The 27717-nt window shown below is 43.5% G+C and overlaps 1 protein-coding gene across 1 annotated transcript in view; it reads left to right on the forward strand.

Moving 5' to 3' along the window:
- LOC124593912 (extracellular serine/threonine protein CG31145-like) overlaps positions 1 to 27717 on the forward strand; it is a 324714-nt gene that overhangs the window by 47421 nt on the left and 249576 nt on the right. The window contains exon 4 of the mRNA XM_047132262.1: positions 16449 to 16510. Coding sequence (XP_046988218.1) covers positions 16449 to 16510 — 62 coding nt within the window. The remainder of the gene's footprint in view (positions 1 to 16448; positions 16511 to 27717) is intronic.

The raw sequence follows: 27717 nt of genomic DNA on the forward strand, positions 1-27717 counted from the left end.
CAAATAGCATAATTAAATAAACAACAATACAGTCAAATGGCGGTGTGCTCATTTAAAAAAAGTGACAGAACATGATTTCTGCAGATGGCGCGGCGTCATTTTTATCAGAAGTAGTAGGTACCTAATTAACGATTAACAGACCCGAAGAAAGTTAACTGAAGTTAAAGATTCTGTTAACGTTTTTTAAAATTTACTTAAAAGATAAAACGTTACTCGAAAAGTATAACGGATTAACGGTCTTGTGCCCAGCTGTTCTGATGATAATTAATCTTGAAATAGACTGTGAAATGAACATCAAAATAAACCCTGTGATACAGTTGTATGCAGAAACTGACATTGTCACAGGAAAGAACTTAGTAAATGAGACATTTCTTCACAATCTATTTAGCTTTTTCATATACCGAACATTATGAAATGCCACTAACGAAAATCTCTGAAACTAAACTCTTAGTCGTTTTGACCACGACGCCTAATGCACAGCTGTGGTCTCAAACCACATTAAACTAAAACTTTGAGTTTTCAAGTGCACGCTCAACATATTGCACTCTCCCACACTACATTCCCATACAATAATTGCTTGAGGGGACTTTGGGTAACGTTCGAATGTGTGAAATAAAGATACCATGGTCCCCGATTCTCGCAAAAATGGAATGTTTTCTTAGTCCATTTTCCCACTCTACGCGCTATTGCATACCTATGTCATCGTGATACCGATTACCAACACTGTTTCAAAATGTATCGACTTCCTCTCTTCTGCAAATTCATTCCTTTTTTCGTTCCTTATTCTGTGTCGTGCATGATTCACGCATGCATTGCTCTGTCAAGGAAATTTTTGCTGTTTAGCCAGTTGTAGCCAGTACTACCACCGCCATTATTGCTATCAAGGCCATTGTTACAGAAAAAATACTGTTCCTAATAAGGCAGTTATTGCTAAAAAGGCCACTGTTGCTATAAAATATAAGTTTACTAAAAGGGGCATTATTGTTGCAAGGATCATTGTTGTTAAAATGCTTGATTTCGTTGAATGGCTACATTGTTGCACAGTGGACACACTGTTGGAGAACGTTCGCATTGTTGCAGAATGGCCTCATAGTTACTGAAAAATCCCAGTGTTTCTAAATGCCACAATGTAGCTGAGATGCTGAAAGGAAACATTGTTGGTAAAAAGATTTTTGGGCGTCTGTTTATATCGACAATTTTTTCCTTGTTTATGTCTGAAAAATGCGTCATGTGTACGGTTTATTTTTTCTGATTAATTGTTTTATCAGCTTATCAATAATCTTTTTCTCATTGATGTTATTTTCCTTTGTAATTTAGTCATTGTGAGATTATTAATGCTTGGGTACTATCACGTGCCCAGCAATCTTCGACAACAACAACAATAAGAATTATTATATATGAACTACAAATGTTTTCATGATATCTTGTTAAGCCCCCATTTATCAGAATCAAGACGTTACTTTTAATGTGTTGCGGAAAGGAACTATGGTATAACTTGCGTAAGAGGTGTGATAAAAAAGTAACGGTTTTTTTCATCTCGTGGGCTTATACGTTCAGTTACCAATTTTCTTTTATCTTGTTGGTACACATGGTCCTGATTAATGTTTGCATTTTCAGCTATGTGAATATTTAGTTTATTGTTGACAGTCGCAAAGGTTACACGTGTTTTCGATTGCTCGGCGAATTTTTACCTTCAAAGAAGACAGATAAAAGAATCTGCGTTAAATTTTGCTTGAAAGACGGAATAATGTGCAGCACCGCATTCGAAATATTAAATATGCCTTTGGCGACTCTACTATGAGTAAGACAAGAATATAAGAGTGACATAAACGTTTCAAAGAGGGTAGTGACGACGTTGAAGATGGCGGCTGACCTGGACGCCTTACACATCAATTTCTGACGACAATGTAGAAGAAATACAGAAAGTGGTTCTGGAAAACAGCCGAATTACCTTCAGAGAGATTGCTTATGATGTCGGCATTTCCTTTGGTTCATGTCAAGCGTTTTTTTTTCGGGTGTTTTGAGCATGAGACGTGTAGCTGCGAAGTTTGTTCCGAAATTGTTGAATTTCGGCCAAAAACGACGTCGCGTAGACATCGCTCAGGCGATAGCAAGGTCCAATGGAAATTGCTAAGACCGAAAAGAATTTGACAATCCGATCACATGTGAAGGTTCTTCTCACTGGTTTCTTCGATTACAGTGGGATAGTGCTCTGTGCAAACCGCCTTACGGTTCTACAGCCAATAAAGAATACTACCTGGAAGTTATGAGGCGTCTGCTTGAAACAATCGGAAGAAAACGACCAGAACAGTGTCAAAACCGCTCGTGGAAATTGCATCACGATAATGCCTCCGCTCACATATCACAGCTTGCTCGTGAATTTTGTGGCAAAAACAAAACCGTTATGCTTCCTCAGCCACCGTATTCGCCGGACATGACTCCCTGTGACGTTTTTCTATTCCCGAGGCTGAAAAGAATCATGAAAAGATGTCGTTTTGCTACCATTGATGAGCTAAAAAACAGAATCGCTGAAGAAGCTGAACACCATAACGAAAAGTGAGTTCCAGAAGTCCCTCCAAGATGGGGAAAAATGCTGACACAGGTGTATTACGTCTGAGGGGGAACAAAGTTGATGTTGCTGAATACATAAAGATTCTTCAAGGAAAACAAAAGTACCGTTACGTTTTGAGCACACCTCGTAAATGACTTAGAGTATATTACCATTTCAAACGACTCACTCATGTCATCACAGAGCTCTGGCAATCTATAGTTGTGTATTAGACGAGGGCGCTACCGGAATGTGACGTCACATAAGCTGTTGGCCAGCACGTGATAGTCGGCGTCCGAGCCGGTGACCTCTGACAGCTGATAAACACGGCCTCCGGCCAGTGCGTGTAAACACGACTGACCGCCCGGTGCACCCTGGCCACGGAACACGCACGGTGACGTCACCGCCACGGGGAAAATACGATCGCGGCAACCAGCGGCTGTTTCCGTCCCCAGCGTAACATCGACGATTACATCGAGTGCATTTACGGAAGATTAATTATTCAGTGTGTCCTGCTGTAGTCACATCCTATCCTCATCACGTGCATCCTTGATCCGCGATGTTTACATCTTCTACGCAAAAAATGGCTCAAATGGCTCGGAGCACTATGGGACTTAACATCTGAGGTCCCCTAGACTTAGAACTACTTAAACCTAACTAACCTAAGGACATCACACACATCCATGCCCAAGGCAGGATTCGAACCTGCGACCGTAGCAGCAGCGCGGTTCCAGACTGAAGAACCTAGAACTGCTCGCCCACAGCAGCCGGCTCATCTTCTACGCAAACATGGCGACATTATGTGATTTTCCCAGTATAGCTGATGTAAGATGCAGGGCGAAGCGACTACCTTTTCCACCTCAGCTTACGTTTTGCCAGTCAGGGAAATTTGTAATCTTTTCTCAGCTAGACGTACAGTAACTAGGGCTTCATGAAACAAACAGCAATTTTCTTTTTTTGTTCTTTAGGAATCACAATACCAAATATGTTCTGTAGTGACATAATTACGATAATGATATACCAGTTACAGTGCTCTTTACATAAGTTTTATTCCGTGAACCATAATGAGCTCATTTTGGCATGATCGTAAAGGTATTACAAGTTCGATTGGTGTTTTTACCTTACGTATAATATCATGCTGCCATATGCTTTCGTTGTCAGAATTCAACAAAACCACCATCGCCTTTCCATATCAAAACAAAACAGTCTCAAACTTAAAATCTACTAAGGCAACTTGGTAATTCCCATACTCACCAACCACAGAACGTATAAAATTTCATATAACACATGCCACAAATTCTACATACGACAAACAGACAGAAAATTCAACATTAGACATCAAAGCACACCAGAGACAGTGAAAACAACACATCCACATTCTTTCAACACATGCAAAAAGAAAATACGACGATAACTCCTTAAATGAAGCACTGGACATGCTTCATATTATGCAAAAGGCAGCAATCATGAACATCCTTGAAGAAACAGAAATACATTCACATGCACACAATACCCTCTAAATTTACTGAACGAACTAACCGACCTCAATCACAAGAAATATATTGAAAACTTTATTCATGTTCTAAAGCGGGATAACAAAATAAACAAACCAGAGCTGCTAAGTAACACACATCCATAGTAAAAGCATAAATACCGTACAACAAAGATATAACACAAAGAAAAGAGAACTCATAAGCCATAACAAAATTATTACGTTAAAAAAATAAAATATAATAATATCAACACAAACCACACGAAATATTAGGTAAAAACATAATCAGAGCCAAACCTAAGAAACTAATCAAAACATAAGCGATTTTCCAAACATCACATACAACCAGTGATAACTATGTAATCATGTAATATCGTCGATCTACTGTCATCCAAGCCGTCAATAGGGAAATGCAACAGTACATCTACAACGAACGTCCAAGTAACATCTAAATAGTAATTCCAACAAACACAGCATATGGCAACGTCGATGTTACATGTAAGGTAAAAATACCAATCCAATGTGTAATACGTTTATGATGACAGTTACATTTTACAATATCAAGATTTTCACACATTAATATATTTAACAAATTAGAGCTGAACTAAATAAGCCCTCGGTCACAATATTTAGTCTTTTTGACCAGAGTGTCTTCATCAGAATTTGAATATTTATAGTGGCATGTCACGTATAAAATAAATAACAAGCCAGAAGGGCTTTAGTCACAAAAATTTTTAAAAGAATAAATGAAAGGCGAGCCGCTATGGGCTGCTCATGCCTATGAAGCCACAGGTAGGAATTAGTTCATTGTGATGTACGCAACAAACCTCATATAAAGAGCGGTGTAATTGATATATCGTTATCGTGAACAGTAATGAATCCTCACAGAATCATTAGTAACAGAGATGTATGCGTCAGCTATCTTTTGTGGATGAAACAATGCAATTTTTTGTCATTATAATAACAGATCTCGGTGAGATAAGTTCAGTGATATAACATATTCTGCAGAACTATCAAGAAATTATGAGGCATAAAAAACTGAAATAAAAGGACAAATGTTCTGTGAAATTCAAGGATTCCTGCTCTGGATCACAGGGTCCCGGGTTCCATTCCCGACCGGGTTGGGGATTTTCTTTGCCTGAGGACTGGGTGTTTGTGTTGACCTCATCATTTCATCAATATCATCATTTGTGACAGTGAGTAGATTGGATTGTGAAAAGAAAATCGACTGCGTAAAAATTGGGACATTGTACGGGCGCTGATGAGCGCGAAGTTGAGCGCCCCACAAACCAAACATCATCATCATCTGTGAAATTATTTCTCCAAACGTAAGATACAAAATAGAGCAGAGAAAAATTTGATGTGCCTTTGATTGACGCTCGAAATCATGTATAGCAAATGAGGCACGTCAAATGTTTCCCTAATCCATTTTATTTCTTACTTTTAGATAAATATTTTCCTTTTTTTCAAAATGTGAAATATAATATATTTAAATATCAAACGGTTATATATTGTTATTAAGAGAGAAAACAGACAAGTTTCATTTTGTAATTAACTTAAATTTGTTTTATTTTTTTCAACATGACAGAAAGAATTCCACAGTTTAATATTCTTATCTACATGATAAACATAACGTGGAAAACTGTCTTCACTAAACGGTGCTGGAACACTTGGCTTCAGGTGTGTTTGCCCTTCTTCAGACGAGGTCTATGTTAGGCTGGACTGTGACAGTTTAGTTGTTTAGTTGTGAGTTGACGAACCCAACGCATCCGAAAGCAGAAAAGCTGGTTACCGGGACAGACTACCTGTATCCTAGCTCGAGGTCTAGAGTGGGTTGGGACCTGACAGTTTGGTTGCGAGTTAACCAACGAATGTGAAATAAAAATGCTACCTGAAACGTCTTGGGCTTCGCAGAAATATCGACTCATTCCACCTACACACAAGTATTATTTCGTACCTGTCACAAATTCTCAGAAACCACTAAAAGCCGCAGTAATCTGCATTCATGTACGGACAACCTATTGAAAAGTTGGATAACATTACATCAGCTTAAAGGAAGTTCCTTTGACGTCATGTACATTATCGATAAATGAATACATATTACAGAAGCTTTTGGTGGTTTCGTGACGCCATTTTTAAATACATTGAAGGTCTGCAGCACCGCTTACAGAAAATGTAAACATAACCCAGGAGGCGTGGATGGAAAAAAAAAAAAAATGGTTCAAATGGCTCTGAGCACTATGGGACTTAACATCTGATGTCATCAGTCCCCTAGAACTTAGGGACCGATGACCATGGCAGTCTGGTCCCTTTAATCCCCCAAACCAACCAACCAACCTAGAACTTAGAACTACTTAAACCTAACTGACCTAAGGACATCACACACGTCCGTGCCCGAGGCAGGATTCTAACCTGCGACCGTAGCTGTCGCGAGCTTCGAATAAATAAATACCCAGACCAGGTCGGGTTTGTCAGCTAGTGTTCTTGTAGCATAGAGAAACTTAGATATTGGATGCCCCTCATAGCATCGAATTTTCCAGTATATCGTTTTCATCTCTAATGCGGCGCAAGTCTACAGATGGGGAAATGGTTCCGAGTAAAGAAGTAATTTTCTTCGACGCCAACGCGTCGACGTTCTGCGGTCTTGAAGACGGGTCCCTGGGTCGCAGAGTGATCTCGGAACGTACCGTGCCTGCTACGTCTAACCCGAAACGACCTAGCGGCGCGCTACAGCCCCTGAGGGAGAGTTGGCGCAGAGAGAGAGAGAGAGAGAGAGAGAGACAGAGAGAGAGAGAGAGAGACTGTCCTCGGCCCTTCTGGTGGCCGCAGCGGTGGAGTTGGTCGATCAGCGCCGGGCGCTCCCCGTAATGAAGCCAAGACGCGGCCGGGGCTCAAGTGGCGGCGCCGCAGCGGCTGATGAGTTAACATTTGTCGGCACTTGTGAGCGGGCTGAGCAATTACCAGCGGGCGACCGCAGGCCGGCGAGCCAGACCCCGCTAATCCCGGCGCGTGTTTGCCCCGCGAATTACCGGACGCAACTCCGCTCCCAGTTTAAGCCCCGCACACGGCCTACCCTGCCCGCCACGGGAGGCAGGCGTGCAGGCAGGCGAATTAAAATTCCAGCGCCGAGCGCCCGCGCGGAAAACTCGGTTACCCCTGCCGCTGCCTCTGTTTCCAACAATAACAAAAAAAAAACTCTCGCACACGGTCGCACACACCCACACACTCCTCTTTCACTTGCACCTCTCTGCAGCCTTTTCCCAGACGTCAATGAAGATGCGTCTCCTGAACGCTGTGCGACCGTTCTGGCACACACAGCATCGAAAACATCACAATATTGCAGACTTGTCGAAGATTAGGCGGGAATCCAGAGGGGCAGGAGCGATCAGACTCCCTCCCCACCAAAACGTTATAGTGAAATCAAATGAAACTACACTAATGGCCATTAAAATTGCTACACTACGAAGATGACGTGCTACAGGCGCGAAATTTAACCGACAGGAGAAAGATGCTGTGGTATGCAAATGATTAGCTTTTCAGAGCATTCACACAAGGTTGCCGCCGGTGGCGACACCTACAACGTGCTGACATGAGGAAAGTTTCCAACCGATTTCTCATACACAAACAGCAGTTGACCGGCGTTGCCTGGTGAAACGTTGTTGTGATGCCTCATGTAAGGAGGAGATATACGTACCATCATGTTTCCGACTTTGATAAAGGTCGGATTGTAGCCTATCGCGATTCCGGTTTATCGTATCGCGACATTGCTGCTCGCGTTGGTCGAGATCCAATGTCTGTTAGCAGAATATGGGATCGGTGGGTTCAGGAGGGTAATACGGAACGCCGTGCTGGATCCCAACGGCCTCGTATCACTAGCAGTCGAGATGAGAGGCATCTTATCCGCATGGCTGTAACGGATCGTGCAGCCACGTCTCGATTCCTGAGTCAACAGATGGGGACGTTTGCAAGACGATAACCATCTGCACGAACAGTTCGACGACGTTTGCAGCAGCATGGACTATCAGCTCGAAGACCGTGGCTGCGGTTACCTTTGACGCTGCATCACAGACAGGAGCGCATGCGGTGGTGTACTCAACGACGAACCTGGGTGCACGAATGGCAAAACGTCATTTTTTCGGATGAATCCAGGTTCTGTTTACAGCATCGTGATGGTCGCATCCGTGTTTGGCGACATCGTGGTGAACGCACATTGGAAGGGTGTCTTCGTCATCGCCATACTGGCGTATCATCTCGCGTGATGGTATGGGGTGCCATTGGTTACACGTCTCGGTCACCTCTTGTTCGCATTGACGGCACTTTGAACAGTGGATGTTACTTTTCAGATGCGTTACGACCCGTGGCCCTACCCTTCATTCGATCCCTGCGAAACTCTACATTTCAGCAGGATAATGCACGACCGCATGTTGCAGGTCCTGTACGGGCCATTCTGGATACAGAAAATGTTCGACTGTTACCCTGGCCAGCATATTCTCCAGATCTCTCACCAATTGTAAACGTCTGGTCAATTGTGGCCGAGCAACCGGCTCGTCACAATACGCCAGTCACTGCTCTTGATGAACTGTGGTATCGTGTTGAAGCTGCATGGGCAGCTGTACCTATACGCGCCATCCAAGCTCTGTTTGACACAATGCCCAGGCGTATCAAGGTCGTTATTACGGCCAGAGGTGGTTGTGCTGGGTACTGAGTTCTCAGGATCTATGCACCCAAACTGCGCGAAAATGTAATCACATATCAGTTCTAGTATGATATATTTGTCCAGTGAATACCCGTTAATCATCTGCATATCTTATTGGTGTAGCAATTTTGATGGCCAGTAGTGTATATGGTTCCTCAGAGCTTTTCGAGTCTCGAACATCTGTGACGTACGTATGCAGACTGACGAGACGACTGAAAATTTCTATCGAAGCTGGCGTTCGAACCTACGTCTGCATCTGATTAAGTAGATGTGCTAACCACTACACCGCCGTGGCACAGATGAGACAGGTATGTTTTCTGTCAGATGCTTCTCAGCGCTTGTTCTTACACTCTTAATTTTCTCACCCGTACGTTTGCAGGTTTCTTTCTTTTGTGAATGACTCTGATGATGATCGTAATGATTGAAACTGGTAATTAAATTAAGTAAAGACGTCTGTGGTCAAAGACTGTTTTAGTTTTTAAGAACATTAGTGATATTTTTGCTATTTAGGGAGCAAAATAACTGATGATGGTCGAAGTAGAGAGGATATAAAATGTAGACTGGCAATGGCAAGGAAAGCTTGTCTGAAGAAGAAAAATTTGTTAACATCGAGTATAGATTTAAGTGTCAGGAAGTCATTTCAGAAAGCATTTGTATGGAGTGTAACCATGTATGGAAGTGAAACATGGACGATAAATAGTTTGGACAAGAAGAGAATAGAAGCATTCGAAATGTGGTGCTACAGAAGAATGCTGAAGATTAGATGGGTAGATCACATAACTAATGAGGAAGTATTGAATAGGATTGGGGAGAAGAGACGTTTGTGGCACAACTTGACCAGAAGACGGGATCGGTTGGTAGGACATGTTCTGAGGCATCAAGGGATCACCAATTTAGTATTGGAGGGCAGTTTGGAGGGTAAAAATCGTAGAGGGAGACCAAGAGATGAATACACCAAGCAGATTCAGAAGGATGTAGATTGCAGTACGTACTGGGAGATGAAGAAGCTTGCACAGGATAGAGTAGCATGGAGAGCTGCATCAAACCAGTCTCAGGACTGAAGACCACAACAACAACAACAGTAATATTTTCGGGGCAGTATACATTCCCTTCGACGAAGTAGCAACTCCTTTATTCCGAAAGTACAATAGAAGCTGTTCCCGCTCTTGCGCATGTTGCAAGTAACTCAATATTACTGAAAATACAAGCATCGCTTGTGGCCTACAGTTTATTCGATCAAAACGGAAGCTGAGCACATAAGAGAGACTTTAAGATTTATCTAGTCTCATTATGGAATCACGACCCGCAACGGGATACTTTAACATCGTAGGTTTTAACAAACAAAGGGTTTTCAATGATTAACTCAGTCTCCGGTTTCCTTTTGTTTCGTAAATAAAGCTTGTATCCCCGCCATCATGAAGCGCATTTCCAGAATAATGGCAAAAGAATAAGGAAAGCGTCTGGTGCAGCAGTATTACAGCAGCTACGTATTAAGCGAGGTAAGCGAGTGCTATTGTTATCAGAGGAAAGCCAGTAACTCCCCCGCCCTAGAGCCGGCCGGTGTGGCCGTGCGGTTCTAGGCGTTTCAGTCTGGAACCGCGTGACCGCCACGGTCGCAGGTTCGAATCCTGCCTCGGGCATGGATGTGTGTGATGTCCTTAGGTTAGTTAGGTTTAAGTAGTTCTAAGTTCTAGGGGACTGATGACCACAGATGTCAAGTCCCATAGTGCTCAGAGCCAACCCCCGCCCTAGATTCTTTTGTACACGGTTTCTACCTGTGATCCTCGCCTTTAAATTAAACTTTCATCATACGATTATACCCCGTAACGAATCGATTATGACAGCATCTTTTTTTACCAATAACTGTAATAAATATTGAAAATCTAATTTTTGTTGCCCCTGAAAGCCAGTAGACAGCCAACATGCAACTTGAACTGGGGAGAGTTTTAGCCGCTTGGTATGAGTAATATACACTGTGCAACACACAGTTGAAGGGTTACCTTTTCGAAACCCCGTAATTGTTTCCCATTGATACGCAGAACTTTGAAATTTTGCTCAAAGGTACCTACAACGTTCTCTGTAATGGCACAAAAGCATGGCGGTGAGCAACGCCACACTCTGGCTTGGCTGCGCTTTAAACAGAAAGGTGTCGACACAAAGCCAGAGCTTAGAATTTCAGGTGAGGTGTGATGGTGGTTAATGACGTCACATTGGCACCAAATTTCACCACGACTCGGCCCAATGCCACCGCGGACTCTCCCACGATAGGAAGGTCGCCACACTTCTTCTTACCCACATTCCACGCCTTCTTTCGACATCTCTGTGACCGCGTCAGTCACCTGATGTTCGAAATTCTGAAAAAAACTAGGGGTAAGCTATAGGGAGAGACGGGTCATACACAATATGTACAACTAGAACGAAGTGCTTGGATTAAAAAGGGTGTAAGGCAGGAATGTAGCCTTTCGCGCCTACTGTTCAATCTGTACATCGAGGAAGCAATGATGGAAATAAAAGAAAGGTTCAGGAGTGGAATTAAAATACAAGGTGAAAGGATATCAATGATACGATTCGCTGATGACATTGCTATCCTGAGTGAAAGTGAAGAAGAACCGCGACGGCCAGCGGTGAAGCCGTACGATATTCTTATGGGTCGCCGACGAAAACATTTCAGGCACTCAGCCACTCGATATCAGCACGAAAAGGCCTCATGGGTGGCATAAAGACCCAAAATGAAACCACCCCTTGCCTTCGGTCGTTCATACCCGCACATTCTGCAATCGAAAACGACAGTTCACAGTGCGTTGAGCGATAGGATAACATTCTTGACCACGTTTGACACTCACCAGACGATTCAAACCTTCTCTAAGAACATCGTGGATCTGCAACCCCAATGAACGCGATCGCACCCCTTTCGAGTGTAGCGTGGTCGCAGTTTTATGTTGTGGTGTACGGGGTGAAATCACTAGCGACCGTTCAAAACCATTCGACTAAATCTGAACAGTTTGAATTGAAGCAGTGAAGGCTCTCAGTGTTTTTTCAGCCCTTCTCGGGTATGATCAAGGGGGATGGGAAGGCGACTTTGACACATGTGTGGTGAATAAAACTGGAAATGGCTCTTTTTAAAGAGCTCAACAAAAAGTGCTGGTGGCACAGAACGTGTTGCTGAACAGAGCGTCTCAGAGGGACCCTTTGCCGTTTCATTCACGCACGTGTAAATGTCGCACCTATCCATACAAATAAAATGGCACAATTTCAGAGACGATGATGATGATGTTTGGTTTGTGGAGCGCTCAACTGCGCGGTTATCAGCGCCCGTACAGATTCCCAACCTTTGCTCAGTCAAATCTCGCCACTATCATGAATGATGATGAAATGATGAAGACAACACAAACACCCAGTCATCTCGAGGCAGGAAAAAATCCCTGATCCCGCTGTGAATCAAACCCGGGACCCCATGCTCGGGAAGCGAAAACGCGACTGCGAGACCATTAGCTGCGGACCACAAATTCAGAGACTTTATGTGTGCAGACGAAAGGACCGAGTGAAAATTTGTACCAAAGCCGGGAATCGAACCCGGGTCTCCTCCTTACTAGGCTGGTGCGTTAGACATTAAGACACCTTGGCGCAGCGGATTACCCTGGAACGCTCTCGTATCGATGCAAATTCTTACTGCCATTCCAGTCTACTTTAAATTCCCCCTGACACACGAACAGAAATGCCGAGGCTTTCCATGTTGTGGAAAAGCACCTCGCCATCGAACGTAAATGGGGGATCCAGCCCGAAACCCAAATGCAAGTACCCATACAAATGAAATGACGCTACTTCAAGTATATAAAATTCTTATCTGAATGAGAGCAGTTAATTCTCTGAAACTGTTTAATTTCATTTGTAAAAGTGCCTGCATATGGGTTTCAGGCTTTATCCCCCATTTACGTTCGATGCTGAGGTGCTACTCCAAAACATGGAGAGCTGTGGCAGTTCTTTTCGTGAGGGCACAGTAAGGAATTGGATCGAGGAGGGAGTCCTGCCAAGGTAATCCGTGAACTGCTGGGCCAAGGTGGCTAAGCGGCTAACGCACCTGCCTAGTTAGTTTGCCGGCACGGTAGCTCAGCGTGTTCGGTCAGAGGGTTACGTACCCTCTGTAATAAAAAAACTGAGTTAATCGATCATCAACGAACTTAATAGGATGTCTTACGACGTCCGCCCCGAGCAGATACAACGAACAAAATACAAAAAAAGTTAGCAGAAGACCCGGGTTCGATTCTTGGCCTTAGGAGAAGTTTTTATTCCGCCCTTCCGTCTGTAGACATAAAATTCGCAGCTATCCATGATCACGCCACATGAGAGCACGAAACTGGGGGCCTAAATAAGCCCCGAAGGGGGCGGGCTGGCAGCAGCTTAGTATGCCGCTCTCCAGCCTACAACACTTGTTTTAAAAAAGATGAAGATCAATAAAAGCTGGCGATAAAATCGGTGACTGAAATGGTAAAATGGCGGAAAATTGTGGAACTTAAAACATAAAACGAAGGGTTGATGATGCGAATAAAATACACAGGAAGCAGAAAAGTAATAGACAGACAATTAAAAAACACGGCGACAGTCTGGTTTCTGTTCGCAACACTTTGGAAAGAAGCATAACACTGAACACTCACTTGAACACTGCACTAAAAAGTTGGCACAAATATGACATACCACAGCCGAGGGCAGACGGGCGAAACCTGGACAGATGATGGGAAAGAAAAGGGGGGAAGGTGAGGAAAAACCAAAGTGTGGAAATTTCGTCGAATGGTTTTCAAAGGTCCGTGGTGGTTTCGCCCTGTGCACCAGAGCAAAGATTTCAGTGACACTACACTCCAATGGGGTGTGATTACCTTCAACGGAGTTTCATGCCCACGATGTCCTTAGAGAAGGGTTGAAGTATCCAGGTGGTACCAGAATGTAGTCCTGTTGCTGGCCGTATTTCGACCGCGAAGTGTGTGGGAATCAATGACCAAAGAGAAGAGGTACGAGGGGCGGTTGAAAAGTCCGTGCAAAGTCCGAGAGATGCCACCACCGGCGCGTATCGAGGTCATGTTTAGTTAGTAGCATCTTTGGAAAGAACGCACACCAAGTTTCAGCCATATTGGGCTATTTCTTTGTGCGTGGCATTCGTGTGAATCAAGGAAGTCGAGTGATTGTCAAAAAATGGAAGAAAAAGAATTTCTTGTAGTGATTAAACATTACTTTATGAAAGGCAAAACGCCTCAGGAGACAAAGAGAAGCTTGATAAACATTATGGTGATTCTGCACCTTCGATTAGAACAGTTTATAAGTGGTTTCAAAATTTTCGAAGTGGCCGTATGGGCACAAGTGAACGTTCTGGACGCCCTGTGGAGGTTACGACTCCAGACATCATTGATAAAATGGATGACAGAAGAGTTAAGGTGCGTGAGATTGCTAGTGCTGTGGGCATCTCATATGGACGGGTAAATAATATTTTGCATAAACATTTGGAAATGAGAAAGCTATCCGCAAGATGGGTTCCGTGATTGCTCACGCTTGACCAAAAACGGAATCGTGTTCAGTGTTGCAGGGATGGTTTGCAGCTGTTCAGGAAGAATCCGCAGGACTATAAGCGTCGTTTCGTCACTGTGGATGAAACATGGATACATTACTATACTCCTGAGACCAAACAACAATCTAAACAGTGGGTTACCAAGGGAGAATGTGCACCAAAAAAGGCGATGACCATTCCTTCGGCCGGAAAGGTTATAACGACTGTCTTTTGGGATTCGCAACGGATAATCCTCATCGACTATCTGGAAAAGGGTAAAACTATTACAGGTGCATATTATTCATCATTACTGAATCGTTTGAAAACCGAGCTGCAAGAAAAACGCCGGCGATTGGACCGCAAAAATAGTCCTTTTCCATCACGACAATGCACCAGTACACACCTCAGCTGTTGTGGTAGCAATATTAATGGAAATACGATTCCAAGTCGTTTCACCCCCCCCCCCCCCCCACCCCTGTTCTCCAGACTTGGCTCCCTTGGACTACTGTTTGTTCCGCAATTTGAAGAAATGGCTGGCGGGACAAAGATTTTATTCAAACAAGGAGGTGATTGCAACAACTAATAGCTATTTTGCAGAGTTGGACAATTCCTATTATTCTAAAGGGATCAACAAATTAGAACACTGTTGAACGAAGTATATAACTCTAAAAGGAGACTATGTCGAAAAATAAAAAAGGTTTACCTCAAACACGTAAGTAGTTTTTATTTTTGCACGGATTTTTCAAACGCCACCCGCTGAGGCTTTTCGTGTCGATACTGAGCGACAGTGTGAAATGTTTTCCTCGGACACCCGTAGGAAAATCGCGTGATTTCAACGATGGGCGCCGCAGTTCTGACCTCCACCGCGGAGGCGTCAGAAAAAGGGGTGAAAGATGGGCAAGAGGGGCTGTACCGCCCTCCCCATCGTATGGTATATCCTCAATGGCGCTGGGCAGAATGAGTGCGATGTTTGGTGCCAATGTGACATCATTAACCCACCTTGCAGATCACATGAACTTCTGAACTTTTGCACCATCGCGAAGGAAGGTTGTACACATCTGAGCCAAATTACAATGTCCGGTCTTGCAATAGGAGACAACTACAGGGTTCTGAAGAAATGACTCTTTAATAGTGTTGCGCACTGTAGCTTCCTTTAAATGGTAACTCACTGAATGAGGTCACGGAGATGCAAAAGTAGGAGGCAGCTACTATTGTCGGAGAACGCAATGCACCAATTTATCGGTTATATTGCAATGAGCGAAAGAAAATGAATAACTGTATACATTCGTTTGTGAGCCAAACTGTTTTATTTGATGGTCCTTTGGCCGGGTTTACGATGGTAAAAAGTTTCTCTAAGTATAGGTTTCTCGGGATCTACTTCGAAGCATCCCCCTCTGAGTATCCCGTACATTTATGTTGCCCTTCCTTATAACCTGTACCTCTTCCAACATTACAGGGTGAGGCAAATAAGTGGACCGGACAAGTCGATACGATTGGGCGTGAATGTACGCACATAACCATAGCTCAGCTGTTACTTCCAACAGGATAGAGCAACTGCCCATACAGTCGGCCGAACCTTGGAACACATTTACACAATCCTGGCACCTGACACAGTTGTTAGCAGAGGTCAGTCTGGTCGCGGCCCTAGATGGCTACCCAGGTCACCTTATCTGTCAGTCTGCAATCACTTTGTGTGGGGAACCCTCAAGACTAACGTGTATCACAACGACCATCGTAGTCTCCAAAAACCGCAGCAAAAAATTTCGGATGACACTGCAGCAATTCCAAGCTTCGATCCACCTTCAGTAACTTGCTGATTTGGATCCAGAAGTGCCAAGATATGAGTGGTGGTCACTTTCAACATACGCTGTAGTCAGGTTAGTACTGTGTGCCCATGCCTCTGCTGTGTTTCTTTCTACCCTGGAACTCTGTTCTCCGGGCCACTTTTACTTGCCCTGCGCCTCCGAATTCATTGGATGCTTCGTTGACTGTCTACTGCCATGCCTCCATGACAATGACTCCCGAAATTGGAACAATAACATCGCTCGCACTGGCGTATTTCATGCGCTTTCGTTTACAGAAGCATTACACCTTCCCACAATCCTTCCAGCAAATGTAAGTCTTCCACATTACTTTCCTGAACGAGGTGCGAAGTGAATCACCATTAATCTTGCAACAGGATACTGTGGGGTTATCACCACAGTGCAATGCTTCCAGGCAGTGCTTCTGTGACCTCGTGAGGTGAGTGGTATGCTTTAGAGATCACCTTCCGTGAATACATCCCAGAACTTTGAATCACAGTTTTGTAAGAGTCAGAACAATTACTTTCGTCCAGCGACCAACATCTTCAGACCTGTTTATTAGTCGCGAACGCTGACAGTTTACTTATAGTGGAGAGTGGTTTAGGTATTTGCGGGAAACGCAAACGCCTAAAACATCAGTCCATCGGCTTCACCCCATAAAAGCTCCCTTTCGATACCAGCAGAGGAGGTGCGTGGGATGGTGTATGTTCATCTACATTAGTACGCCCAATACTGCCGTACTGTGAGGGCTGGAGAGAGGATAATGTTAATGGAACAAATGTCAGTTGGGCATGCGGGGCGAGCAGTAGCGGGCAGTAACATCGGAATTCTGACAATTGTGCTGTGCGGCTGTCGCATCGCGTGCTTGGCGCGTGGAATGTGAGGTGACAAATTGAAGTTCGTGGCGTGCCTTGCTGCTGCTGGTCATCGGACGTACGCTGTCCTGTTAACGAGGTATGCACCGTGTTGCAAGCGCCACTTGTCGCTCAGTTTGCGTTATTCAGTTTCCACCTGAAATATTTACGCTAGCCTACATTGGTTCATTATTATTGCTCAACCACGATATTATTCCACTTGGCTGTTATTGGAAATACGCGATGACGTCACAGTTAAGCATAGTGGTTAAGCATCCACTTAAGCGTAGTAGTGACGCATTCCATTGTCAGTGATTTCAGGTCAATTCCAGGACGCGTTTCGAATGTTTCCCATACCTATTTAAATAGTCGACGTTTTCCCAATCGTCGATATCGAGTGGTGTTTTACAAATAGGTACTAGCTAGTTTTATGGCTGTGGCTTGAAATCCCGGTTAGCTACGCATAGCAGAGGTTTGGGGGTGTGACGTCCAGGGGGTAAAGGAGTTACTGACCTCCTGAAGGCTCACATCTAAGGATGTCCTGCTGACCTCTACATCATTTTCACTTTCTACTTCTCACAACGAAAGGGAATCAACAATCGCTGAACTTCCACTGTCGAGTTCCTGTCTCAGTATATCTCTGGTATGCACTGGTGTTTAATTTAACGTTCTGACAGTGGTGAGGGTGAAGTACGTTATTAGCAAGTGTCTTTTTATGAGTTTATTGTAAGCAAAAATTTGGATTATGAGCTTAGGTTGAACTGAAGTAAATTGGTGCCCCCAGAACTGAACTAACCATCAATCAAGAGCAAAAACAGTACAAATCAGTGGGACTGTTTATAGGTAATTTCAACGGTGTACCTGTATGGTAATGTGTTCACCCAGCGACTATGCATTTTCAACAATTTCGCACAGCAAATCACACTAAAAATTAGTCGTTTTACAGAGATCTTTAACTTGGCGTATCACTTAACCTGCGTATTTTCATAACACACACGTATAAATACGAAAACCAACAAAGACACAAAGGGGCGATACGCACATACACAGATGGCCATTCTATGGCGTACACAAGATGTGAAAGGGCAGTGCATTGGCGGAGCTGTCATTTCCGGCGTGGTTGTGGCCGCACGACGGAAATTAACAGATTTTGAAAGCAGAATTGTGGTTGGAGCTAGAGGCATGGAACATTCCATTTAGGAAACACGTAGGGAATTCAGTATTCCGAGATACAGAGTGTCAAGAGTGTGCCGAGAATACCAGATTACAGGCAGTATCTCTCACCAGCGACAGCACAGTGCCCGACGCTCTTCACTTGCGACCGAGAGCAGCGGCGTTTGCATAGAGTTGTCAGTGCTGACAGACAAGCAACCCTGTGAAATAACCGCAGGTATCAGCGTGGTACGTGCGACGAACGTATCCATTATAACAGTGAGGCGAAATGTAGCTTTAGTGGGCTACGGCAGTAGGCGACAGAAGCGAGTGCCTTTGCTAACAAGTGATCATATTGATTGGACCCTAGACTCGAAAAGCGTCGCCTGCTCAGGTGAGTCCCGATTTCAGTTGGTAAGAGGTGATAGCAGTGTTCGAATGTGGCGCAGACTCTACGAAGCCATACACCCACGTTGTCAACAACGTGCCATAATGGTGTGGGCTGTGTTTACATAGAATGAACTGGGTCCTCTGGTCCAATTGAATCGGTCATTGACTGGAAATGATTACGTTCGGCTACTTGGACACCACTGGCAGCCATTCATGGACTTCATGTAGCCAAAAATAGATGGAAGTTTTATGGATGAAAATGCGCCATATCACTGGGCCTCTTTTGTCGCCATTGATTTTAAGAACATTCTGGACAACTCGAGCGAATGATTTGGTCGCCCAGATCGCCCGACATGAAACCCACTGAACATTTATGAGACGTAATCGAGAGGTCAGTTCGTGTAACACTTTCGTAATTATGCACCGGTATGTAGGCAGTAAGACTCATAATTTCTGTAGGGGACTTCCAACGACTTGTCGAGATCATGCCACGTCGAGTTACAGCACTACGCCTTGCAAAAAGAGATCCGAAACGATATTAAAGGTAGCCCATGACCTTTGTCACCTCAGTGAACAGCATGTTAGCTTCACATGTGGATTGCTCAATTTACTTCTTTCAGACAATCACAGCGTAGAGCTATTTCATCGCTTGAAAATGTACGCTCCGTGGACTGAACACACAGGAAAAACTTTAAATGTATCATGTTCAGAAATGAGAACACGATAAACATTAAGCATGCAGCGAAGCTAATGTACGCCACATCGAAGGTCTCTCTAAATCTCATCATTTATAGTACGGGTTGTTGTGATAAAGTATCACAACAACCCGGGTGGTTTAACATGCAACTTTGGAGTTAGCTTTAAGTGTTACTTACAAGGATAGGTCTCTTGGGGTGGGATCGAGTTTTTGAAACCATCTGTACGTTGATGTAGGTTTAAGGTCCAAAGTCTGCGGTCGTTCACCCTTTGCGAGTGATCGACGAAAAAAAGTAATTACGTGTGATGCTCTAGAGCTTAAAAAATAGTAGCTTTACACAAACTATTGACGCAGCGTACTTGGTTAAGGTAGTTTCCTCATATGCGGAATGTTGCGAGTTCAAATTTTTTAGGTGCTCTGAAATTTTTAAATCTTTATAGAAATGCATTTGATCATTACTTTTATTCATTTTTTTATTCACTTAATTGGTTTAAATGTAACCATTTCATTTCACGTCATGTAAATCAACGTTTTCATTTTATGCTTTTCTCTCAGTATTTCTTACTTTCATGCAATTTCCATTTGATATCTATGAGCATGTGAATTTAATTATTTGTATTTACCTATCATAATATTAAAAACACCAGGAAACTACGATCAAAAGACGAAATAATCTATTTATACTTATTATACAATGGTGTCAAAAATGTAATATTCGTAACAAGATGTAAATTTCTTTTGGATGGTGATCGTCATAGAAATGTTTAAGACATAAAACCTTGTTGGTGGAGTAGGGAGGAGGAGTAGTGTTTACCGTCCCGTCAATAACGAGGTCATTAGAGACGCAGTACAACTTCGGATTAGGGAAGGATGGGGACGGAAAAAATGGTTCTAATGGCTCTGAGCACTATGGGACTTAACATCTGAGGTCATCAGTCCCCTAGAACTTAGAACTACTTAAACCTAAGTAACCTAAGGACATCACACACATCCATGCCCGAGGCAGGAGTCGAACCTGCGACCTTAGCGGTCGCGCGATTCCAGACTGTAGCGCCTAGAACCGCTCGGCCACCCCGGCCGGCTGGGGACGGAAATCGCGGTGCCCTTTCACAGGAACCATCCCGGCATTTGAGTGAGGTGATTTGGGGAAATCACGAAAACCTAAATCAGGACGGCCGGACGCGGGTTTGTACCGCCGTCCTCCCGGATGCGAGTCCAGTGAACGCTCGTTGCACTGTGCGAAAAAAAAAGCACAGAATAAGATTTAAATGGGAGAAGGTATTGCAAGTGAAACGAAAGAAGCTCTTATAAGTAAAACGAAATTCAAGGAAATGAGGAACCGAAATAACAAATGCAGTAACATGTAAGGAAATATAAGATGATGAAACGGAAGAACATAAATCGAAGTTAATACCAATAATAATTAATATGGCATGAACAAAATTGAAAAGTGAGACCAAAATATGAAATTAATACGATGATTAATTATGTGAATAAATATTAGAAAAAATACGATTAAACTAATTAATTGTATAAAATATTGATAAAAATCATTTCAGTATAGATTAAAAAATAAAAAAGTGTAAAGCAGCTGACAAAATTGGAAGCCACAACCTTCTGCATGCGGTGACTGTACATTATCCTTTATGCTACGCTGTCAAGCTGTGTAAGACTACTATTCTTAATGCCCTAGAGCATCATACGAAAGTACGAAATTTTTTCGTCGATTAATGGCAAACAAAGGTCCACCAGGGTGACAGGTCTACCTATACAACCGTCCGCAATGTTTCCAAACGTCAGTCCGACTTCTCGGGACCTTTCCTTGTTAGTTGGAGTCGTAAACTTTTTAGACAGCTCTGGCACCATTATTCCGATCGGTGAAAGTCGCAGTTTTACCCAGTACGGAGTAGCGCCAGATCTACAAGAAGCCCGAAGCACTCTTCGAAGCGAGGTACGCTCGGAGCTACCTACCCCTACGGCCGTTGACGACCCCTCCCCCCCTCCATCCCTCCCTCCCCCTCCCCCAAGTACCACCACCCGCGCCAGAGAAGACGGCGGCGCCATTTCGGCTGCGGGCGGCGGCCGCACTCTGACGTCCAGGTCTCCAGGGCGTCCTAACAGCCCCCTGGGGAACCCCACCCCCACGTCGCCCCTCACTGTGTGCCACGCCTGCGTGCCCACCACCACCACCACTACCGCCACGGCGCGGTCCCACGAGCGGCGTGGGTTATCAAGACCGCACTGGCCGGTTACCACCTATAATCGAAAATCTCTCCGATTTCTTCATTCCTCCATCAGTTTTATCCAGTCCACAGCACCGTCCTTAGGCTGCAGTACTATTGGTTGTCCTCGATGGGTTTCGTCCTCAGGCTGCAGTACTATTCCTTGTTCTCGATTGTGTTCTTTTCAGAGTAAATCCATTTATTTACCTTAATACACCTTCAAAAATTACAGGACGTGTTTAAAAAATATTGTTTATTCGCTTATGTCAATATTACCTTCATTAGATATTACACATTTACGCCTGCCGTTTCTTCGACCCTTACACTTCTAGATTCCGATCGCTGGGATTGCTTTCTAGCTTCCTCAGCGACGGTATTTTACCTCATCTCTGCTTGTAAATTGACACTCGTATAAAGTACCCTCCCCCTTTTCTCTACCTGAAAAACGTCACATTAGGCCATATTTAGCGACTATGGCTTCTGGGACATCATAACAATATTGTCTTCAGCCGAAAGCTCACGAACAAGTAGTGAAGTGTGGGCAGCTGCATTATCGTGGTACAAACGTAATGAACACAAACCCGGATTTTTTTTTCTGGACTGCTTTACTCAAACCGCGTTGAATTTGTAAATAGTAGGGAGGAATGTCGTTCCTGAAGGACAGTATTTTTTTTCCATCAGTCTTCTGATTGGTTTGATACGGCCCGCCACGATTTCCTCTCCTATGCTAACCTCTTCATCTCACAGTAGCACTTGCAACCTACGTCCTCAATTATTGACTGGATGTATTCCAATTTCTGTCTTCCTCTACACTTTTTGCCCTCCACAGTTCCCTCTAGTAACGTGGCAGTCATTCCCTCATGTCTTAACAGATGTCCTATCATCCTGTCCTTCCTCCTTATCAGTGTTTACCACATATTGCTTTCCTCTTCGATTCTGCGCAGAACCTCCTCATTCCTTTCCTTATCATTCCACCTGATTTTTGACTTTCGTCTCAAATGCTTCGATTCTCTTCTGTTCTGGTTTTCCCACAGTCCATATTTCACTTCCATACAATGCTGCACTCCAAACGTACATTCTCAGAAATTTCTTCCTCAAATTAAGGCCGATATTTGATATCAGTAGATTTCACTTGGCCAGAAATGCCCTTTTTGCTATTGCTAGTCTGCTTTTGATGTCCTCCTTGCTCCGACCGTCATTAGTTATTTTACTGGCTGGGTAGCAGAATTCCTTAACTTCATCTAGTTCGTGACGATTAATCCCTATGTTCACATTTCTCCTACTTCTCATTACCGTCGTCTTTCTTCGATTTACTCTCAATCCACACTATGTACTCATTAGACTGTTCATTCCGTCCAGCAGATCATGTAATTCTTCTTCACTTTCACTCAGGATAGCAATGTCGTCAGCGAATCGTATCATTGACATCCTTTCACCGTGAATTTTGATTACACTCCTGAACCTTTCTTTTACTTCCATTATTGCTCCTCGATATACAGATTGAACAGTAGGGGCGAAAGGCTACTTTCCTGCCTTACACCCTTTTTAATCCAAGAACTTCGTTCTTGTTGTACATGTTGTGTATACCCGTCTCTCCCTCTAGCTTACTCCGACTTTTTCAGAATTTCGAACATCTTCCGCCATTTTACATTGTCGAACGCTTTTTCTAGGTCGACAAATCCTAGGAACTTGTCTTGATTTTTCTTTAGTCTCGCTTACAAACGCTTACATTATTAACCGCAATGCCTCTCTCGTAACTTTACCTTTCCGAAGTCAAACTGATCGTTATTAAGCGCACCCTCAATTTTCTTTTCCAGTCTTCTGTATATTATTCTTGTAAGCAACTTGGTTGCATGAGCTGTTAACCTGATTGTTAAATAATTCTCGCACTTGTTAACTCTTGGGTCTTCAGAATTTTGTGGATGATGCTTTTCCGAAAGTCAGATGGTATGTCGCCAGACTCATACACTCTACACAGAAACGTGAATAGTCGTTATGTTGCCACTTCCCCAGATGATTTTAGAAATTGTGTTGGAATGTCATCTGTCCCTTCTGCCTTATTTCATCGTAAGTTCTCCAAGTCCTCCAAAGCTCTTTTAAATTCTGATTATAATACTGGCTCTCCTACCTTTTCTAAATCGTCTCCTGTTTCTTCTTCTATCACATCAGACAAATCTTCCCTCTCATAGAGGCTTTCAGTGTATTCTTTCCTCCTATCCGCTCTCTCCTCTGGATTTAACAGTGGAATTCCCGTTACACCCTTATTGTTGACACCCTTGCTTTTAATGCCACCGAAAGTTCTAGGGGACTGATGATCTCAGCGGTTAAGCCCCATAGTGCTCAGAGCAAATAAATGATGTTTTCTGGTCGGTGTTCCAATGTAGTAACTGATTTTTTAATCACGCGAAGGAAGGTGCTTTAGAAACCGCCCTAAGCTATTTCTCGCATTGTGTACTGTTTTCGTTCTTGTGTGAAACGAGACTGCGTCCTGTACAGCGTTTGCAAATTCAGTTACAGAGTTTTGTAGTAAGTAAAATTTTGAATATTTTCAAAACGTGTTACATAACATGTGGACGGTTGTGGCATAGTCCATCGGTTGTGCACCATCTTGTATCTTGAAACTGAAGAAGCTCTTCGACCATGGACCATGTCTCTTTCACGTCTTAACAACTTTCCTTGTCTTGAAAATGGAAATTTGCATTAGACTCCAGTTCCAAAATGTATTTAACTTGTAACTCGTTTTTCTTAATAATTTTTCTCAATTTGGTTTAACTTTCTAATTATTGGTGTGTAGTAGAGTAATAATTTAACGCACAGACTGTTAGATATATTGCTGAGAAATTTTTATAGATTGTGTCCGCCTGCTTAGCTCAGTGGTTCTTTTATTACTTTTAGAAGTATATGGACTGTGTTTCTAAGTGTAATAAAATGTTTCAAATGTACCTTTCCAGTGCCGGCACGGTAGGTCAGCGTGTACGGTTAGAGGGCTAGCTACTATCTGTAACAAAAAATGTTCAAATGTGTGTGAAATCTTATGGGACTTAACTGCTAAGGTCATCAGTCCCTAGGCTTACACACTACTTAACTTAAATTATCCTAAGGACAAACACACACACACACACACACACACACACACACACACACACACACATGCTCAAGGGAGGACTCGAACCTCCGCCGGGACCAGCCGCCCAGTCCATGACTGCAGCGCCTTAGACCGTATCTGTAACAAAATAAGTAAATAAAAGAAAAAAGTGAATGGATGAACGAAGAACCTAAAACGCGTGTCATCGGACGTCCGCCCCGAACAAATTCAAAGAACAATATAGCACAAAATGAGATCAACAAACAAAAAAAGGTGGTAAGGTGCTCGCCTCCCATGCAGCGGGCCCAGATTCGATTCCCGGCCGGGTTGGAGATTTTCTCCGCTCGTGGTGTTGCGTTGTCCTCATCATCATTTCATCCTCATCACCGGCAAGCAAGTCTCCCAATGTGGCATCGACTGAAATAAGACTTGCACTCGGCAGTCGAACTTCCCCGGATAGGGCCTGCCGTCCAGCATTGCCATTCGATAATTTCATTTTTTTTTTTTTTTGTCGAGTGTAACACTTTTAAATTTGAAAGAATATTTTTGTAGGTACACGACCAGTTTCGAACAGTTTTTCACATTTGGACAAACCTTTCTTTTCCGGAGGAATTTTTGTAATTTCAGAAAAAGTTAATATTATTATTTCAAAATGGAATGTCAAAATACATCGGGTTCTATTACAGAGCTCATGAAAGCCTGTAAACTGTTCCATCGTATAACACTCCCCTGCGCCCCTCCCCCTCCCCCTGCATCTTATTGATCGATCTGTCTTGTGAAAAGATCCCATTGTGCTCTAAGTCACTAAAATCCAAGAATCGGTGAGCGTAGCTTTCACATTTGACCTCATATGTGGTGCTTTTTTGCCATCCTGGCGATACGGAATGCATCCATCGAGACTACCAAGCCTCATTTTCGTCGTCGTATCGGTAAACCCATATTTCATCAATAATTACGACACGTTTTAGTAGTTCTGCATCGTTGTTGTCTTCATCTAACGATTTCTGACATGTTTTCCGACACGACAATGAATCCAACAAATAGGCCTATAACTTGCGAAATCACAGAATTTTCATTTGGGTACGACCATACGTAGTATTTTCATTTATCACGTCGTTCCAGCGACTGCCGCCACCACATCAAAACTTAGAACTCGTAAAACAGTGTCGGCTGCAATAAAACCTACATCTAAGGGGGACGACAGGGGTTGGCAGTTGACATTCTTCTTGCATATAGGTTTTACTGCAGCCGACACTCAACTTTGTTTTACGAGTTCTAAGTTTTGATCTGGTGCTGTCACTAGCCGGAACGTTGTCATGAATAAAGAAATAAATTAAGCTATTTAGGCGGATTTATTCTCAAACATTTACAGTGATCACAGACTCATTAGGGAATTTTTTCCATTGTTAATATGCACATGAGGTTATCAATAATGCATTCATGGCACACCTCCGCGATACAGTAAGAGAACAGCTTATCACCAGAGGTTAATTCTTGACATACTGCTATGTTTGACCTAGACTCCGACGATAATTCATTGTAGAAGCAGTGCCTACCGGCATGTCATATCCCCCCGGAATGAATCTCCCTGTAGTCGAATACGCCCAGTTTTCCGAATTGCCCTCTGATTATAACGTTTTGCTTGTGGAAACCCATACAAGAGCATTCTTCAGTCAAACTGAGAATAATTTTCTAGAAGAAGCCTCAAAGAAAGGTAGATTCACAGAATGTTTTGATGCAACCGTCGGCCAAGCATAATCAATGCGCTGCTGATAACGACTAGCCAGTCGAAACAGGGACAGCCACTAAGCAGTTTTATGAGCACTGACTGAAATAAACTGATCTGTGAAAAGCAGTGTGCTCACTCATGCTCTCTGCGAATATCATGGCAAACATGAACAGTTTCACAATTTTCAGGTGCCGTGGCAGATATTCTATCAACGTGTCCGTTATTCTGGTAATCGACTTCCGTAGAATTCTTCCTTGACCAATCCTTCTAGCACCTCTTCATTTGGTGCTTTATATGCCCACTTCATTTTTAACCTTCTTCGATAGCACTACATTTCAATTTCTTCAAGTTTTTTCGTCACCAGACTTCTAATGATGCACATTTCTCTTCCACGAATGCTGGATATACTCGTTCATCAACTTCTTCCTCTGTTCCATGTTATATTTGATACCAGTTTTCAGAGTACACTTTATCAGCGAGGTTTACGAAGCCACACGGTGTTACAACACTTACCACGCGCAAAAGTGCTTATATCAGTTCTGCGAAGGTGGCTACGATTAACATCGTTACTGACTGTTCACAGTTCATGCTGTTTACTGCGGAATCAATTACACTGCGGAAAGCCTACACAGCACACTCAAAGACCTTGTTCAGTGGCACCATGGTATAATGTGTATCGTAACGTTAATGATTCACTTGTCACGGCGATCAGATGGAGAGTCGCACGCAGCTAACTGTGCCGAGTTAAGAGGTGAAGAATCTTTGCATTTTATTCTGGGGTAGAACTGTACCCGACTGACTAGTACGTTCTCCTGTTGAACAGCTTCATTCATTTGAACAGGGTCGCATGATAGACCTGTGACATGCTGGATGGACTTATCGAGAGATGCCTGCACATGTTGAGCACATTGTACCGATAGTGTGTCGCTGCTTACAGCAGTGATCTGTGGAATATTCCCACACCTGTAGACTTGGCTTTGGAAGTCCGCGTGATACAGACTCACTTCGAGACCGACGCATCGTGCAAACACTGGTGGCCGACCGAACGTCATCTAGAGACGAAATCTGGATAGTTGTTGCTCCTGCTGTGTCATCAGGTACCAATGGGAAACATCTGTTTGCAGCAGGATTGAGATCACGTATCTCTGACCAGGCTAACATTGACATCACGTCACCGCCAAGCATGGCTACTCTGGTGTCGTGAAAGTGTGGCCTGGAGAATGGAATGTCACTGTATTCTCCTCAGTGATGAGAGCAGGTTCTGCCTATACGTGAGAGATGGACGTGCACATATGATGGATGGACGTACACATGTATGACGTGGACCTGGCGAGTTTCCCATTCCAGAATGCTTTCGCCCATATACACAGATCCCATCACAGGCCTCGTAGTGGGGGGTATCAGTTACAACATTTGGTGTTCCTGCAGGGTGAAATAACCACTACTCGCAACGTTGCACAGGATGTTATTTCCGTGCTACTGCCATTTATTGGACAGGAGGGTGATGTACTTTTCCT

The sequence above is a fragment of the Schistocerca americana genome, chromosome 2 (genome assembly GCF_021461395.2).
Source record: "Schistocerca americana isolate TAMUIC-IGC-003095 chromosome 2, iqSchAmer2.1, whole genome shotgun sequence".
Lineage (NCBI taxonomy): Eukaryota > Metazoa > Arthropoda > Insecta > Orthoptera > Acrididae > Schistocerca > Schistocerca americana.